The sequence below is a fragment of the Chrysemys picta genome, chromosome 1, assembly GCF_011386835.1.
Source record: "Chrysemys picta bellii isolate R12L10 chromosome 1, ASM1138683v2, whole genome shotgun sequence".
Lineage (NCBI taxonomy): Eukaryota > Metazoa > Chordata > Testudines > Emydidae > Chrysemys > Chrysemys picta.
The window spans coordinates 29229299-29249039 of NC_088791.1; the positions used below are offsets into that span (position 1 = coordinate 29229299).

Below are 19741 nucleotides of genomic sequence, written 5' to 3' on the forward strand. Positions count from 1 at the left end.
TTTATATGAGGGCAATAAAATATTCTCCATCTTATTCTCTATACCCTTTTTAATGATTCCTAACATCGCGTTTGCTTTTTTGACTGCCAGTGCACACTGCGTGGACATCTTCAGAGAACTATCCACGATGACTCCAACCAAGATCTTTTTCCTGATTAGTTGTAGCTAAATTAGCTCCCAGCATATTGTAGGTTAGCTGAAGATGCATACAGTTAAAAAAAACAGGACTGTTCATCATTTGGGATGCAGCAATTTTTAACTTAGGAACTAAACTTGGGGTGGCAGCTTCATTCCTCCTCGAAGGAAATTATGTAATTATAACTAGCATCTTGGCCCAATGACATACAGCGATGGGTCCCTCAGCAATATTGATAATAATGGTAAGGTGTATGGCACACAGTGAACTCAGTCATTGAAGAACGCTGTCAGATTTCACTCTTAACTTGCTGAGAGCACAAAATTGTGTCACTTCTTACAAAATGTTTAACTTATGCTGCCGAAAGAGAGGTTCCTTCCTGTCTAAATCTCTAGTTTTATTTACAGTATTATGAGACAGGTTACATCATCACATTATATAACTTACACCAGTCCTAACTTACAAAAACTAGTTTAGACAATGTGGCATAAAAAAGTGAAATAGTGATGCATCATTTTACCATGACAATTCTGTACCAGGAAGAGTAGATCAATTTATTCCTACCGAGTACATTGTAAAGATACTTGTAAATAAGGAGCAGTCAAAGAATTAGATGCTTTATGGGCTAAATGAATATCATGTAGCAGGCAGCACTGAAACAGAAACAGGATCATATTCATATAGAAATATGTCATTTGTGTATATTCCAAATGTTTAAGAAAAAGGAAGAAACCCTGTTTATATAATCTACAGAACCTGGTCTCTAAGGGATTAGACCCAATATTGCCCTATACTCAGCATCTTCAAATCTAATAAAGGACATAAAATCTGTTCATTAAGTCTTTTTCCATTTCAAAAGATCAGACGTGATACACATTACAGATCTCATTTGTAACAGCAGGCTACAGAAAGAGGGTTGGTGGGATGCTCTGCATATATTAATGTTTCATGAAAAATGCCATCAGATGTAAGAAAAAAAATCTAAGTTTAAGATGCCCTCCCACATAAAGAAGAAGAGAAGAGGATTTTAAAGCACTTATTAAATTACTTCACTTGCTTGCTCAAAAAGCAGCTTTCTTGGAATTCAGGACAAGCTGATTATATAAGACTAGATCTTTTTTTTATAAAACATTCTTTCAAAACAAGAAGATTTATATCTAAATTAAAATAAATTAACAAAACTATGATCTGGATACTGTCCCTTAAAGGAATTTCAGTATATATCAATAAAATGGATTAATTAATTAATTTGTTAATGTTTATATACTTTGAATACTAAGGCCTCAATCCTGCCATCTGATTCACTCAGACAAACCCTTATTCAGACTGTAAGCTCCCTGGTGCAGAGACTATCTGTTTGTTCTGTGTTTGTGCAGTGCCTAGCACAATGGACTCATGGTCAATGACTGGGGTTCCTAAATACTCTAGTAATACAAATACTACTACAAATAATGTACATGGCCCCATAAAGGCACACGGATCACCATGAAAGATCAGATTACAGGATCAGGGCCATGAATTGCTTTACAAATAAGTATTATTGTTATTATTTTAAGAGAGAGTGCTATGTAAACTATAAGGCAAAGAGGAGATACCTATGGAAAATAGACTATTATGCCATAAAAATACACCAGTATGGCTCTAACTGTTTAATCAAAATATTACAAAAGCTATTATATGTAAACACAAAATAGTAGGAATAGGACTATATTTTATTAAAGCTTGCAAAATAAGTAGCTCAAATAATTGTGCTATAGTTCTGCCAACCAAAAACTAACTTATATCAAAGTATTTTTATGAACAAGCTTGTGTTGGTTGGGTGCTTTGCTTTTGTTTTTTTATACCATACACTTATCGGCAAATCAGGGCCAGTCGGTCTGCAATCTGATTGGCTGGTGCTAGGTTTGTCTGACTTAGCTGGAAATTTAAACAGTCCGTGCATGAAGAGGAAAACCAGTGTCTGTAACACAATACAACCTTGTGGACTGGTCACACTTTTGCACTTAATACCAGGGTGGACTAAATTAAGTTGTAACTCAGTTTCATGAATAATCTAATACTGAGGTTCACAAACTGATCTTTGCCAGTGCTAATAGGAAGGGGGTCATTCTTGAGACAATTTCTCTATTAAGATATAGTCCACACTATGAAAATGTTTCAGAACTCTTGGTTCAATATACTGGGCCACCTTTTGATCTCTATTACACCTGGTGTGACTACATTGGGTTCAGTGGAGTTAATAGGTTTACACAGTGTAAGTGGAATCAGAATTTGACCCATGACTGCAGCAGTTCAGAGCCTACAAAAGGCTCAATTTAACTTCCATTAAAGTCAATGGAAGGTCTACAGGAGCTGGATCTGACTTGATACTTTATTAAGTAATAAGAAACCTTGCTGAAAAGGGAGGGGTTTGATTTTTAAACTGTAATAAAAGTATGTGGATCAACTAGTTTACAAAATACAATTTTAATGCCAATAACTCAGTCCCCAGGTATTACCCCAGGACCTAGGAAGACAAACAAGAAGGAATACAAAAATAGTTCATTAATAGCTATCAGCTGGCCATACTCACACTGTGCAGGGTTTAAAGTATTTAGTCACTCCATAGTGAACAGAAGGAACTAAGGATTTGATAACAAGCTGTGAAGAACCTGATAACCCTACTACAGTAATATTTAAAAAGCAGCTCTCGAGCAGCTGCAGTCATTACAAACTGAAATGGCAGTAAATGTACCATTTGTAAAGATGCACCAGAATTAATTTCCCACAAGTAATATTATACAATAAATTCTACATTACAAAGTAAAGGGACTACGAATTCTTCTAAAAACCATTACCCAGTGATAATCTGCAACAGTAATACATGCCTTTGGGATTACAAAATTCAAGTGTTTCAATTCTTCTTAGGCCTAGTCTATGATATGAAATTTAACCATGGCTTAACATGGTTTCAACAATCCTGTTAGCTGAACCAGGCCTGAAGGGGTTTAGCTGTAAATGCAGACAAGGAAAAACTATTATCAGCACAAAGTTAGCTAGCACAATTACTGAAATACTGTTCAGATACAGTTAAATGTCATCACATAGTTCAGATCTTAGCAGGGCTTCTACAATACTTATAGCTGGAACAAAATGCAATAGCAAGCCTGGCCACAGGCTTCCGTAGCCAGGGTCAACTGCCTTGTGTTCTTTCTGTTGGTTGCAAAGAAAGGGGCAGACTAATTTTAAGCGGGTTCTGTTGACTTTGAAAGCCCTTAATGGAGAGGCACCTCCTCCAAAAGCCTTGCCCTGGCTGGTGACAGTATAATAATACCATCTCCCCTGTAGGGCCTCACCATCACTCTATGGATCAGCAGGGAATCATGCTTTTGGTTGGTACTTTTGGTATGTAGCATGCTCATCCTGGGCACCTATCTTCCCGATTTAAAAAAACACCAGCTTTTTGTCAGAGTAGTTTTTGTCTTGATTGCTCTTCCCCTGATGCTTTTATGATGATACACTGACTTGTTTATATTTTGCTCTGTTTTTATAATGTTTAATTGCATTATCGCGGACCCCCAGGGGTCCACAGATCCCAATTTGAGAAACACTGCCCTAGACGCTTTTGAAAATCTCATCTATACATAAAATCCCAGCCCCAATTAGGTCAATTGTCATTGACTTAAATGGATCCGAGATTTCACCCTAAGTGATCATCACCCCATAATGCTTCAGCAGTGGTGGGAGTGCTGTAGAACTACAACCTACCCTCAAGATTTCATGATTTTAGATAAAAGAAAACTTAATTTTTTTTAGCCAACCTGCATTATTACATTCATATCAGCCAATGTGTGACCTTCAAAAGACTCCTCTATTTAAGACGTGAAGAGACATATTTTGCATATTTATTTTAGATGTTGAATACAAACATATAAGGCGGCCATACTGGGTCAGACCAATGGTCCATCTAGCCCAGTACCTATCTTCTGATAATGCCGATGCCAGGTGCCCCAGAGGGAATGAACAGAACAGGCAATCATCAAGTGATCCATCCCCTGTGGTCCACGCCCAGCTTCTGGCAATCAGAGGCTGCTAGGGACACCCAGAGCATGGGGTTGCTTCCCTTCCCTTCTTGGCCAATAGCCATTGATGGACCTACCCTCCAACAACTTACTAGTTCTTTTTTGAACCCTGTTATAGTTCCCTGGCAACAAGTTCCACAGGTTGACTATGCATTGTGTGAAGCAATACTTCCTTTTGTTGGCTTTAAACCTGCTGCATATTAATTTAATTTGGTGACTCCTGGTTCTTGTGTTATATGAAGGAGTAAATAACATTTCCTTTTTCACTTTCTCCACACCATTCATGACTTTATAGACCTCTATCATATCCCTCCCTTAGTTGTCTTTTTTCCAAGCTGAAAAGTCCCAATCTTTTTAATTCATACAGAAGGTGTTCCATACTCAATCACATTTGTTGTCCTTCTCTGTACTCTTTCCAATTCTAATAAGTCTTCTTTGAGACAGGGCGACCAGAACTGCATGCAGTATTCAAGGTTTGGGTGTACCAAGGATTTATATAATGGCATTATGATATTTTCAGTCTTATTATCTATCCCTTTCCTAATGGTTCCTAATATTCTGTTAGCATTCTGACTGCCGTTGCACACTGAGAGGAACGATGCAGATAGAGTCACTTAGCATTTACATATTCTAAATGCAACAGGTTCAAATATAATAAGGTGTAACATAGAAGAAAAGGAGAACAGTTTAATAGTTGTACACTAGTTTCCAAATTCTAATTCCAATTGTATGTGAGCCACCACATGACAATAACTCACAGATGCTTATGAAATAAATCTGTGCTAAAATACATCAACCAGCCATTCTCTTAAGTACCCTGTATCTGTTCTGTATGCTATCATTAGCTTAATGACGTATAAATATTTACAGCAGACTTCTATTGACTATATATTTTAATTTCTGTTTAAAAAGGATAGGTAGATAAGTATTTCTTTTCAACACAAATATTGCTGGCTGAAATTTAAATGCCAGCCATTATAATTTCAGCAGAGGATTGGAATGTCCACGCACAAAAGTACACAGTCACAATGTTGCTTCCTAATCACATTGGGTTAGATTGTGAGCAGCCCTGCAAGAGGATCTCCTGCAGGGGCTAGGCACCTTAGTGAGGGGGGTGGGAGCATTGTCCTGGCTAGCACCAATAGCAGTAAGAGACTCCCAAAAGGGGGCAAGGACAGGCAAGGCTACAGCCCCAGTACCCCTTCACGTGAATCAGTGGAGGTGGCGTAGCACAAAGAGCCAGCTCAACTGACATGCTCCTCCATCATGCATCACTTGAAGCCCCAGGAGGGATTCTAGCTGCATTTGAAGTCCTGCAGGGCCGTGAAATGCAGCACTTCCCATCCCATCCTCCAGAGCACAGGCTGCAGTGCCACTGTCAGGCCTTTGTAAGCATGTCATATGCAACGTAAACAAATCAAACGTTAACCTTTGCCCCTGAGTAGCATTTTATAATGAATCCAGTGTTCCAAAAGGACCCAAGGCTCAGATACTATGAAGTCACATGGTCAATTGTTTGCATGGTCTTGTCAAGAAAGAGTTATTTCCCAGTACTATTAGAGTTCTGAAAACACCTGCTACAAGGGACTCATCACTTGAAAGGTCCCATTGTGTCTGAATGTGTTTCAACTACCATTGCTGCACATAACTTTTAAGATTATTGGAACTGAAAAAGATCGGAGACTGAAAAATACTCTTCTCTGTCTTTCCAATTTGTTTTCTTTGTGCACTTTTTGGACAGCATTTTGTACAGAATCAGTTTCACTGCTTCCCCATATAGTCAATTATATAGTCTATAATAATAGGTGAAAACAAGTCAGGGAGAGGACACAGGACTTATGACTTGTAGATTTTGTTAGCATGTTGGATAATTGATCCAGTGATGATCAATAAGTAGAAGCAAGTTTATAGAATAATCAGAAATATGTAGCTCCTTAGCTATGCACCGTTGTTGAATTTCTCTATTACATTTCTTAAAGGTCAACTGCAGGTTTTGAAAAAAACTGCAAAACTCTTTTCTAAGATTCTAAATCAGGAAAAAGTCCATAACTATTATGGGAAGATGTCATTAGTGCACTATATTAACAAAATCTGAGACAGTTACTACCTCCTATAGATCCTGAGCTGATGATTTCTCTGGCAGAATGAATGATACCACAACTATCATAAACAAAACTTTTCCATTTTGAACACCTGTTTTAATTCCCTTTGTTTATGGCTGTGATGTCACTCACTTCTAGCATCGGAAGCAGGAAGGCTGGAACCTAGATTTCTCAAGATATTAAGGAGGTAATTTTGTGAAAATATAGTGATTATTACATTCCTAAACCACTTTGTGTGCATTTTCCCTCTTTTAAAATTTAACTAAGGAGTATTTTGGGGTGGGTTTTTGGGGGGAAACTCTTTGCAGCTCACCTCTAAAGATGGGCAGAACGTGACACTCTTTGGAACAAATCCCCTACAGCTCACATCTTACTTCACAAGAGCAATCCTGGTTTTTCAGCTAAAATACTGCTTCAGGTTAATACATCCAAACAGGAGAATAATTGTTTTTACCTTATGAGAATGAGTCTGTCCTTTTCAGATGGATGGTCATCAAGCCATTGGGAATAACGGGCAATGGACCATTCTGCTCTCTGATACACAGAAATATTGGCAAACCCATTAAACACTGGTATATAAAAGATATTTGCTATAATGTCAAAGAAATATGCACAATTGTCAGACACAAAGGCAAACTAAATTAAAGTCAAGAGAAGCTGGTTCATCACTATCACAACTGCTAATCAGCAATAAAAATAAACAGTCTCTCATCCAGGGCCGGCACAACCCATTAGGCGACCTAGGCCGTCGCCTAGGGCACTACAATTTGGGGACCGGTGACTGCAATGGTATTTCGGCAGTGGGACCTTCTGCCGCCTCTGTGGGGGGTGGCATTTTGGGGCGGGACCTTCCGCCGCTTAGGGCGGCAGAAAGACTGGTGGCGCTCCTACTCTCATCTAAGAAACCTTAGATGACACAAAGATGTAGATTCACTTAGAATTCTTACAGGGAATTTTTCCTCCATCTCCACTGAACGACAGACTTGAAGAATTTAACAACATAAAAGAAAACAACAAGAACTCTTTTCATGGACATATTTTAAGTTATGAATTGCTAGCTCTAAAATGAACACCAGGAAAACTCCTACATTTATCTGGAGAATAAAAAAAAAATTGAGAACCCAATTCAGTATAGCTTATCTGCAGGATGATTGGTTTTTTGTTTTTGTTTTTGACTTCTACAAACTAACCAAAATATAAAACCAGTGACCTGAGCATCCTCGCCACAAACTAATAATAACAGAACCAATAAACTGTATCCTGAATGTGGGGGTTCAAACAAAAGCTAATTAGAGCAGATGCACTGATGTATAGCAGAGTTAATCTATTAATGGAATATTTCAAAAAGGAAGATGGCTTGACCTGATTACCTGGAATGGTGATTTTAATTCAGGTGGTGATCTTGTAAATAAGAACTGAAGAATAATGCTGAATGGAATAATATCTCCCACAGCTGGACTATTGGCAATATGCTCACTAGTCTGGAACAGCAGTGGTCTGGAAAAAGCACAAGTTACACAATATAATCATGAAAAGAAAGGAAAAAGATACATCTTAGAATATTATTATTTATAGCGTGCCAATACTGTGCTAGGCCTTTTAGAGAGAGAATTATTTCTGCCTATGCATCTCATTTGTTTTTTGCCGCTTTGCATCATTGCTTTGTAATGCAGAATTTGGCAGGTGATCATTTCTACAAGAAGCGTATTATTTTAATTAAACAATCTCCCAACATTGCAATGCAAGTTCTATCTTTCTATGAAAACCCTCGGTCTGACTACACAGTTCATTATCATAAGAACTAACATCAAATACAATGCAAGAAGGTACAATTTAGCTGACATTAGCATGACAAAATTCACCAAATTGTAGTTACAGTATGAATAAAAATTAAAAGGAAAAATACTAATTTGTTGCTAATTTGCGTGTGAAGTTGCCAGAAGGTTTTAAATTAGAATCACAAGCAACAATAAGTAGGAAATTAATTTAATATTATTTGGCCACATTACCAATTGCTAGAGATCCTCTGATTGTAACTTACCTGAATGACCTCAACAGCCTATAAGACTTTCCTAGATCAGACACTCGCCTGCAGAGTGGGGCCACTGCTAACTCCATCTGAAGAATAAAAAGACTTTTACTTAAATCAAAATGTCCCCAAATGCAAAGCTCTGCATCTAATTGGTTTGTCTATAAACAATAAGTAGAGGTCGTGGGACGGGTCATCAGCATATCAATAATTGCCATGTTTGGCGTCAGGAAGAAATTTTCTCCACACGGCAGATTGACTGGGCCAGGGCTTTTTTGATCTCTTATTTGCAACACCACAACCATCATGCAGCAGGCAGTGGTTATGTTGGCTACAGACTTTCTGGTTCATGGAGCAATTATGTGAGAGATACAATGAACTTTCCCAATGAGTTTGGTGTGTTGTTTATCTCAATACGTTTCATCTTTACTGGTGGAGGAAAGTTCTCCCCGTATCCCACAATCTGGGCTAAGATTGGAAACAAAGGGGATAGTAGACAGACATTGGTGATCCTATTGATGGGGCCTTATTACTGGAAACAGGTCTAGGGCTCCCTGACAAAAGTGACTGATTCTCCTTCTGGTGAAAGGGCTTGTTAAGGGATTTATGATTGAAAACACACATCCCCACAAAAGACTTGGGCACAAGCCTACATGAATTAGAAGACGACTGCTGGGACCTATTGTCACTAACACACATTAAAGTGTGGTCATAGTCAAAAGAATGTCTCTGTAAAAGTGATAACTTCTTAACAATCTGCTCTGAGTGATCTCTGCTGCCTTCAGTAACAAAAATAAGGTAATTTTTTTTAAACACTTAGCACTGTGAAACTCTTACTGCCTTTGGAGAGTGAGATAGTCTCTGTTCTGGTGTGTACATTGTTCACAGAGTCCAGAGAACTGAGTTTCAGCTGCAGAATCTTGATTAATGGTGAGGATGTATAAGCCAAAAAGAACAAATTAACTTTTAGATTTTAAAGTTTAATAAAACAGAAGTTGAAAACACAATGTTTCTACACCTCTACCTCAATATAACGCTGTGCTTGGGAGCCAAAAAATCTTACCGTGTTATAGGTGAAACCGCGTTATATCGAACTTGCTTTGATCTGCCAGAGTGCACAGCCCCGCCCCCCCGAGCACTGCTTTACCGCGTTATATCTGAATTTGTGTTATATTGGGTCGCGTTATATCGAGGTAGAGGTGTATTAGTAAACTGAGAAAACATTATATGGAGTCACTGAAATACAAATATGGAATCCCCACAATACCAATAAGTTGCAGCCAGAGCGCTTTTATCCAAACATGATGAATTTTCATTTTTGCCATTCGAGAAGGTGGAACTCAACAATAGTGGGATGGCAACTTAATTCTGTCTAAGTAAATTTTTAAATCACTAACTTAAAAGACTATTCAGATATCACACACTTGTATTTGACTTTCATTGGCTGATTCTTTCTATTTCCATGTAACATACAACTAAATTAAGGTTCAAAGGGGCAAAGCTAAAACTGAGTAGCCAGAGCAGGATAGTGCAAACAACCAGACACTATTTAAAGAACATTACTGAACTAGCTTCACTGGTGGCAAGACATTTATAACAAGGCCTTTAATATTCTTGTTATTTCCAATCATGTACTGATATCTGAAACAGAACCATCAGATCATATGCTGACAAACAGATTTCATAAAGAACATTTAATTGTACACGCGGGATTCTTGGTTACTGTGAGCATGAGAGAACAAAGTAGGCATGGTAAACTGTGCTCATACTTTCAGACAGGTTCATTTCTCCATAGTGAAAATGATAAAAGAAAGCATGGCAGTTTTGATAGAATAAAGTAGTAATAACAGGGGGATTTTCAAAGGTCCAAATGACAGTTAGACATCTAACTCTCACTGAAAGTTAACAGGGTTAAGGGTGAGATTTCCCCAGCACATCTTTCCAGTTCCTGGGACTGGCTGGTGGTAGGAGGAAGCATCTGCCTTTCAATGAGAGCACCCTTAGGTGCTTTAGACAATTCCACCCTAGGCACCTAACTGCTGTTTGGACCTTTGAAAATCAAGATATATGGAGCAAACTGCTCCTTATGACAAGGAAGGGAACCAAACAAAGGTGACCTCATATTCCGCCTTTTCCTAACACATTTCCCCCCCAAAGTGGATTATAATGTGGAAAGATTTTAGTTGTACTTTTGTTTCCTACAGCAAAGCCAAACACTTACATTCATTAAAACAAATTTCAATTCTCTATATTATATAAGCTTTAGGAATGTCCCTAAATTCATATTTTTTGGTCTTAAGTATTTGAAAGAACATACTTTACTTTAGAATACTCTGTCCCTTAAGTGTCAACCTTTATTCATTCTACTATTCATAATAATTCATTCTAATTATTACTATTGCCAGAACTAGACAAACTTAAAAGGCAGCAGATGGCTGCATCGTGAAGCACTAGTTGCCAAAGAAATATTTCTTTGTAAGCTTGGAAGTCTACAGTAGACTCTAGAATTGAGTCATGCAAAGTGGGAATAGAGTGAAACTAATTTGGTAAAAATACACATAAACAACAAACTCAGATTCTCTAGATCTCCAGCGCTACAGGGTCTGTACTGTACCTTGATGTATTCAGTTAAATTCAGAGGAGTAAAAGACTGTGCTTTTTAATTTGATTTTTTTATTTGTTAGACTGCATTAGATTCTTCAATGAGGGGTGTGTGAGCATATTTCTGCAATGAGGGGTGTGTGTCCTCATTCTTGTATTCACACTATGTCCAGTTTTTATATTTTAAATAAAGATTGCTGTTGGCCACGATAACAGGTGCTGGAGCAGGGCCTGTGAATAGTCTGGATGGCAGCAACACTCATTTCAGCCACTGAGGAAGGGCTTTTGTCAGAAGAGCTGCCCTTGGTCAATCCCAATACTTTTTTCAGGTGCTGGGATTGGCTGGTAGGAGGAAACATCTTTCTGTTTGTCCTACCAACAGCAGTTGTATCAACCTTCCTTCCTATAGCTGCTTATAGATACACCTTGTTTAGCTATAACAGATATATTATGATTTAAAGTTACTGTTTCCAATGTGCTGAGATGCACAGTTATGCTGTATAATGCATTTGCAGGGCTTCATGTATTTTGGGAGGGTCTGATCTCTTACACAGCAATGTGCTATGGACTTTAAAAACATAAGGATGGGGCACATTTTTGGTTCCTTCTTTTATTTTTTTCCCCAGGTCACAATTTTGGGAGGTCAGATGCCCAGATTAAATTAGCTTCACAGTTGGGGTTAAAATCAATGAGTGTAAGCTGGTTTTGCAACCTTGTGAGAGCTGAGAGGTAGAGAAGATAGGCTTTCCCATGCATTAAGCACAAAACAAACATCCCAAGTCCATGGGGTCCACCCTCATGGATCTGCCAGCACAAGCTCTGGGAATTTCCTGGAGCAGAAGCTGGTATAGCTTGCAAGTCTGTTTAGGCCTTGAACAGTCAGGACCCTCAAATATGCGTGTTGAGAGGGATGTGGGATGCCAGTGATGGTACAAGACCTACCATTGCCTCCCAACCCTTTTAATGTTGGCCAAAATCCAGTGCTTTTAAAGTTTTATTTTGTTTTATGTAATTCAATAAACTTACAGATTCCTGGTCAACTTCTATATAAATTTATGTCTGATCTCAGAGACTCCTGCATGCTGTGAACATCTAACCCTTAAAAAGTCTGTTTTATATTACCCTCGCCCTGTGACCCTGTTGCAGCCCATGGCTATAGTTGGTCTATTATTTGTTGCACTATTCACTGGCTAGCTATATTGTAAAAAACGGTGTCACATGATTGTCTTGTCTGAGTGGATTATGTTCAGCAACCTAAAGGTGAAGTTAATACAACGCCCACATATAGCATGCATCTACTGATGAATGTTTTTAAACAATCTTCCATGGTGAAGTTGTTATTCAGTGACTACTGTGGAGTTTGCGAAACCTCTCATTACTAAAAGTTTCTTTTTTCAGCTGGAAAATATTAACATGAAAATATTTCAGCAACTACTTTTCCTCCTGCCTTAAAGAATTCCAAGTTTTCAAACATTACCTAAAAATGCTTTTCTCTAGCACTTGAGCAGCAGAGAATGTTGAAACAAATATTAGTGGCAGAGCAGAGGAAGAGGTTACCTACCTATAATGGAGGTTCTTTGAGATGTGTGGTCCCTATTTGTATTCCAGACGTGGTGCGCATGCCCACCATGCACCAGAGCCAGAAGTTTTTCAGCAGCACTGTCTGTTGACTCGCATGGTCGCCTTACATCACCACATGCTCCATGCGACATGCCCTCAGTTTCCCACTTACCACTGCATAGAGAGTCCACAGCAGAATGGAAGGTGTGCGGGTATTGGAATACAAATAGGGATCACACCTCTCGAAGAACCTCCAGTTACAGGTAAGTAACTGTCTCTTCTTCCTCAAGTGATGGCCTCTATATGTATTTCAAATGCAGGTGAGTACAGAGCAGTGATCAGCTCTGAGATGGGTGCGAGGATGCAACGGATGCTGCAGGATGGCACATACTATGGTCATGTCTGTGGCTGCTCAGTGGTCGATGATGTAGCGCACTGTGAAGGTGTGGACAGAGCGCCATGTTGCCACATGGCAGATCTTGAGCCAGGGATGTCTGCCAGGGAAGCAGAGGTGGTCGCGTGCACCCATGTGGAGTGTTCCGTGATTCTGCTGGGCAGCATCACATTGGAGCACGCATAGCATTCTGTAATGCACTTAGAGCTGCAACTGCATATGGGCTGCAAGGAGAGGGACTGTTCTCTCAACTGTTTTGCAATGGCTATGAAGAGGCATGGAGAGGCACAAATCCTGTCCAAATAGAAGGGTGCCCTCTGGACATCCAGGGAGTGCAGCGTCCTGTCCGCAAGAGTGCCGGGTGGTTTAGGATGCAAGACCAGGAGATGGGTGAACTGGTTGAAATGAAACTCGGAAATGACCTTTGGGAGGAACTTAGGGTGAAGACACAGGGAGACCTTGTCTTTAAGGAAAACTGTATACAGGGGGTCAGCCATCATGGCTGCTAATTCACTGACCTGCCAGGCAGAGGTGATGGCCACCAGGAAGAGGACCTTCATGGATAGGTGGGCATGTGGCCCAGTAGATAGAATAGAGGCCTCAACCTTGTATGGAGGGATGGCCTTTAGTATGCCTCTTGTACAACACTACCGCCGTGGCGTACATAAACAGACAGGGTAGCACCAGATCCCGGTCACTCTGCATGGAGGCCATCCGCCTCTGGAACTGGTGTCTCTGCCACAACATCGTGCCCTATGCGGTATACCTCCCAAGGGTGCAGAACTCCATGGCAGACTCACTCAGCAGGTACCTCAAGGTGGGATGTGGGGACCAGCAGATCCGTCTGGCCTAGTGTCCAGGGCACATCTGGTTGTCGGCCAAACCAAGGAGGGGTACACGGAATGGACCTCAGAGAATCCTGCCATGGCTGAGGAGTATGCACTGGTGGGCTATGGTGACCCTCAGTCATCGTGGGAGCCGGCGATGCCGGGAGATCTCGCTTCTGCTTCACCTTGCCCTCTCCCTGAGGGCGTGGCCCTGTGAGGTTGTCATGTGACATCTCACCTGCCCAAGCCCGGCTTGGGGAGGAAACGCAGTGCATCGCAGCAGTCTGCAACGGGGACCTGCTGCAGTGTTCATGAGATCCCTTGCGGCCACAGGCACCAACTTCTCCTGGCGCCAGTGGGTGCTCGCGCCCCGCTGCCCCAACTCCACCTCTGCCCCACCCCCATTCCAACCTCTTCCCCAAAGTCCCTGCCCCAACTCCACCCCCTCCCTGAACCTATTGGACTCCTTCCCCAAATCCCCACCCCAGCCCCGCCTCTTCCCCTGAGCGTGCCGCGTTCCCGCTCCTCCGCCCTTCTCCCACAGCTTGTTACACCGCAAAACAGCTGTTTCACGGCGGCAAACACTGGGAGGAGAAGCAGGGACAGCGCGCTCAGGGGAAGAGGCGGAGGCGAGCTGGGGCAGGGGGGCAGCTTGGCTGCCGCCGGTGGGTGCAGAGCACCCACCAATTTTTCCCCGTGGGTGCTCCAGCTCCGGAGCACCCATGGAGTTGGCGCTTATGCTTGTGGCTCTCCTTGTGTGCCTTCTCACATCTTGGCAGTATTGATGGATCCAGGCATGAAGCCGAGGGTGTAGCGCTCACCGCTGGCGAGGGGCAGTGACTGTCGGCACTGATGGCTTGGGATCAGATTCCACATGAGGCCGGCGTGCCTCTGCCATGAGGAACTTGCAGAGCTGCAGAAGTCAAGCGTCACTGGTCCTTGATGAGTAGGACTTGCAGATATCGCAGCGGGCGACAAGGTACATCTTGCCCAGGCAGTAGAGACAAAACGTGTGCTCGTCGCTCATGGACAATGAGCGAGGGCATAAGGTGCAGTTCTTGAACCCTGGGATGTGGGGCATAATCCCCCAAAGGGATCGGGGAGGCCCCATACGGGGCTACTATATACACTAACTAATTAATTTATTTACAGAAATAAGAAAATTGAAGCAGGAATAACTATCTACCTACAATGGACTGTCATTCTTGTAGAGGCTACAAGTGCGAAGAGAGGATTCTAACTTCGACCATGTGGTAAGAGGGAGACTGAGGGCACATTGCTCCGCACAGCCTCTTATAACCTCACAAGGAGCATGTGGTGATGTAAGGTGACCATGCAGGTCAACAGACACTGCTGCTGAAAAACTTCCAGCTCCAGCGCATGGTGTGGATGCGCACCCACTTTTGGAATACAGATAGGGACCATCACTTGAAGAAGAATTCTAAATTATATGAAAAAAGCTGACCATGAAGGAATGTAGAATTGAATTTTCCCACCACATAACAATTCTAAAACAATAAGTATTTAAAGTAAATTTTTCAGCTGTGAAAACACCTCCAAGATACTGCACACTAAAAATAATTTCCTTCTTCTAGAAAGAGAGAGCATCAAACATTTAGTATACTTTAGTCCAACTAGTTTTTGCCTTTCTGCACTGCAACCCTGATTAAAGGTTAATGGTTCCTTAGCTTCCATCATAAGAGACGAGCAAGGAAGGATTTCTTGCATAAATAAAAATACTTTGCACTCATCTGGCCCCTTTTGATCTGAAGATCTTAAATCTCTTTACAAATGTTAATTAAGCTTCACCAGGCATGTGATATAACTAAATATACTAATAAATAACCATTTTACAGCTAAAGTGGGGCACAGACAGGTTAAGTGTCTTTCAGTGTACCCATTTCCCACCCCACACAGGCTAACCAGTAGAAAAAAAGTATCTCGGTTGTACTAGTATTTACTAGCACTGACTTTGCAATAATCATTTATTTTATGGAACAGACACCATCTTTTTATTTGATTATTTCACTAAAGAGAGGGGCCATACTGTCCTCCTATTATTTCTAATGCCTGTGATAGGGTGCTTGGAGGGCCGGGTGGCCTAGTGATTAGTGATTAGTGCACCTGCCCTCCAACCCCTTGTTTCACTGTCAGAGAGGATGGTAGTGGTGCCTGGTTCCTGCCCCAGTCCAGGAGCATTTGGGCTTCCCCACTGCATCTAGGCCTTTGTCCTTTAGTAGGGCGTGGTAGGGGGACCTGGTCCCTCTCTCTCCACTGGGTCCCAGGTCAATGCACTGTAGGAAGTAAACCCAGCAGGTTCCTCCCCATAGACAACCTAAATCTGCCACCCTGCTACTCCCCACTTATGTGCTACTTCAGTTTGGGACTTGGCCCCTATAGTCCAAACAGTGAATAGTTTCACAAAGTCCAAATGAGCAGGGCCTGCAAGACCTCAAAGTGGAAGGTGGCCAGAGAAGACACTGCCTAGGGGCCATACCCACTATGCAGTATCTCTCAGGGTCCACTTTCTGTCTGACTTCATGAAGAAGGATTCTTCTCTCCTGCAGCCTGTCCACCATTCCTTTCCTGGGTTTCTGAGCTCCTTTTAACCCACTCCTCCAGCTAGAGCATGCTCATCAGGCCTGTAGGAGCAATCCTACCTGGACCCAATACTGCCTTTAAAGCCCTTTGGGCCCAGCATGTGGTTTCTATATACCCCACCACAGTGCCAAATTAGGATTTACTGGATGCAAGAATGAACTTTACAAAACAAGACGCAACCCCCACAAACTAATAGTTCCCTTGGACTTTCACCTACACTCAATTCCTGAAACTCTAGTTTAAATTACCGAATAACCGGTCATGACTTAAAATTGGTCTTTAATCTTATTAACAGAGTCTCCTTCCACACTGATTTAATACTCAAAACAATCTCTTAAACATTACGAATCTAGTCAAATCCTTTTTATGGGCTGCATAGCGATCTTAAAAATAAATACTGCTCCTTGTCTCCTATCTACGATGAGTATAATTCCATAATATCAATAAACTCCAGCTTCATTTGAACTACTAAATGCACAAAGACTTTCACAAAATTCTAAAGAAACCTTAGCAAAATGGAGTAATATCACTAGATGCGTCAAAAGGTTTAAAACTAGCGTTGGTTGAAATTTTTCCATTAGAACGTTTTTTTTCCATCAGAAAATACTGATTCAACCAAATCAAAATGTTCCATGGGACAAGATACAGAATATAGAGAATGTCAGCAGAGTTCACGATGCCTGTAGCAACCCTTGGAGCATTGGACAAGAATTAGAAATACAATGAAACAAACAAAAACTGCACAATAAATAGAAGATTTATAGAACTATAACTACAATGAATCATAAAGGGACCAAGAAAAATTGGTTGCGCCAATAATGGTGGAAAACAATTGTAACCACTATGTTTGGGATGGCTGTCTAACAAGTGTGGTCTCTTGTAAATGCTTCACCACGTATACGTACATAGCACTTAACTATGTTATATTATATCCTAAAGGGAAGGAAAATTTTGTCTGACTCCATCAGGTGATCAGTTTATGTTGTGTAGCATGAGGACTGATGGCCCTTGCAATTTTTAGCCTAGTTTGTGTCTGTGCAATTTTTTATTCTCATTAATGTTTACATTATTCCTTATGAGTTTAGAAACTTTATCTCAGCAGACTATCAATATCTATGTCCAAATATTGAGGAATCCTTGTTCCTTCCAAATAAATTCCAGAATATGTAGTGTTTAAATTTCGTTCTCTGCTTTACTGGCTCTATCAATCATTTAGAGTTGCATGCCATATAAAGGGCAATGTATGATTCTAAAGCATATTTTTGAATCTAAGAGTGTCTAAGATCCATGGAGGTCACTGTAACCCGAGTGGCCTTGGTTTTGTTACAAAGTAACAAAACTCTTCGTAATGAGCAGGTCAAAAGGTTCTCCAGTGCCCAGCTGATACCACATTGGAAATATAAATGTCAAGAAAATGTCATCTAAGAGGGCTCGACTGACCCCAGAAAAACCACTTCCAATTTAACTAGTTCTAAAAGTGAAAGGAAAGGTTCGCAGCGCATCCAGGGTAGTGAATGATTTTTATTTTTTCAAAAACTCCACCTTAACCAAATACGTTGCTCCAGAAATGAACAGTAGTTAACTTATCAGTAGTCCCATTCTTGGATCTTGTGCAGATGGCTTCTATAAAAGTTCTAAGTCAGCATGAATTGCAGGCAATTCAACCCTCGAATGTTGTCACACTTTTAAATCATAGGAATTCCAATAAGTGGTACAATATAGGACAGTAATCCTGCATCATTGCAAATATTTTTAGGCATTAAGGTGCATCTTGAGTGTTACAGAATATTTCATGTTGATAGTGCTCATATCTGACAGCATGTCACACAATTAGCCAAAGTGCCAGAGAGCATCTATAATACACAATTTTATAATGCAACAATTTTATATGGCATTGTGGGGATTGTATAGAGGTTCTCAGTTCACTGGTGATATATATACTGGAGGACTTGAACTGACTGCTGATAAGTGGTAGGGCTGATCTTCCCCCCCGCTTGCAATGCTAACAGAAGGGAGAGATCCATACTAGAGTACCATTGCACCAAGCATTTTATTTTTACACTAAGTTTTCTATGGCCCAGTATATCAGATCGCCCCTGCCAGGCCTCCTCGCTAGCTGGGCTGGAAGCGCTGCCACCAGAAAAGCTGAACAGCAACTAAGCAGCAGCAGCAGGGGAGGCCCAGCCTACGACCAGCATCCAGCTATTTCTGGTTACAAGAACAACTTAAACAGGGAGAGGAGGTAGGGGGGAGGAAAGAGGAGAGGAAGGGAACACTAGACAGGGAAAGAGGAAGGACTCAGAACCAAGCAATTGTAGGTCTAGTTTAAAATCTTCTCCTGCAGCACAAAAGCACAGAGATCGGAGAACTCATCCCATTGCACATTCAGTAAATACAGATAACACAGTGGGAGACAGCGTGTAAACCCCCTCACACTGAGGTAACAACATACCACTGCCTTTTAGATAAGAGGCAACTCTTACTGTAACCTGACTGATAAAAAAAGATGCATTTAGAAAGATAAAGAAAGGGGGTATTTTCATAATAATAATATATATTTATAAGGCACTCTATACTGTAACATCAGATATAAATACTTACTGAATTTAAGAAGTACATCAATATTTATGCAGGAGAAGGAATCAATTGTCCTCCTCGCCCCACATTTTAGGTCATTCTGGCCCCTTTCCTGCTCCGACTGAAGTCAGTGGAAAATCTCCCATTAACTTTCTTGCTGAAGGATTGTGATGGTACAAACTAGTTGGTGAATCCAGGTGGTTTATTCAGCGGCATGTGGCTGAGGCATTTACACAGTTTAGCTTGATGAAGGGATGAGCCTTGAAGGCCACAAGACCTGGTCCCACCTGTTCCCTAGTAGTAGCCAATTCCACAATTAAGGGCTCTATATGAAACGCTCTGTCACCAGCCTTCTTGGATTTGACCGTCAGCTATGTCAGCCAAGGCACCTGTTGAATGCAGCTGGAGGCAGAGGCTGTCTCTGAGATGTTTGGATCTTAAGCTGCACCTTAGAGCTTTGAAAATAAGGACCAATACCCTGAAACTGACCTAGAATTAGGATAACAAAGTGCTGAATATTTGTGTTACGTTCCCTAACAGGTTCACTTTCACTGTATTACTATTAAGATGCTTTCATCTGAAAATAGGAAGTAGCTCACTGGAAACTGGAATTATCTACTTGATTGTGCTTAGTTCACCAGTCAAATATACATTAAGGCAAAAAATATGAAACAGAGAAATTGACTATGTCACCAGCAGAAACACAGACAACATTGTCATTCTTTCAGTATTCACAGTAAGATGCAGGCCTTTCACACTCTGTTTATGTTTATTTGTATGCTACAGTACAAAGTAGGTCAGTCCATGACCATAATCAGTGCTGGCACTGTGGGACATAAAGCAATTAAGAAAG

At 40.9% G+C, this 19741-nt stretch overlaps 1 protein-coding gene across 1 annotated transcript in view; it reads right to left on the reverse strand.

Moving 5' to 3' along the window:
- Positions 1-19741, reverse strand: part of COG5 (component of oligomeric golgi complex 5) — a 302348-nt gene that overhangs the window by 15604 nt on the left and 267003 nt on the right. The window contains exons 19-21 of the mRNA XM_005292354.4: positions 8341-8417; positions 7670-7796; positions 6754-6833 (exon numbers count right to left, since the gene is read on the reverse strand). Of these exons, the coding sequence (XP_005292411.2) occupies positions 6754-6833; positions 7670-7796; positions 8341-8417 (284 nt within the window). The remainder of the gene's footprint in view (positions 1-6753; positions 6834-7669; positions 7797-8340; positions 8418-19741) is intronic.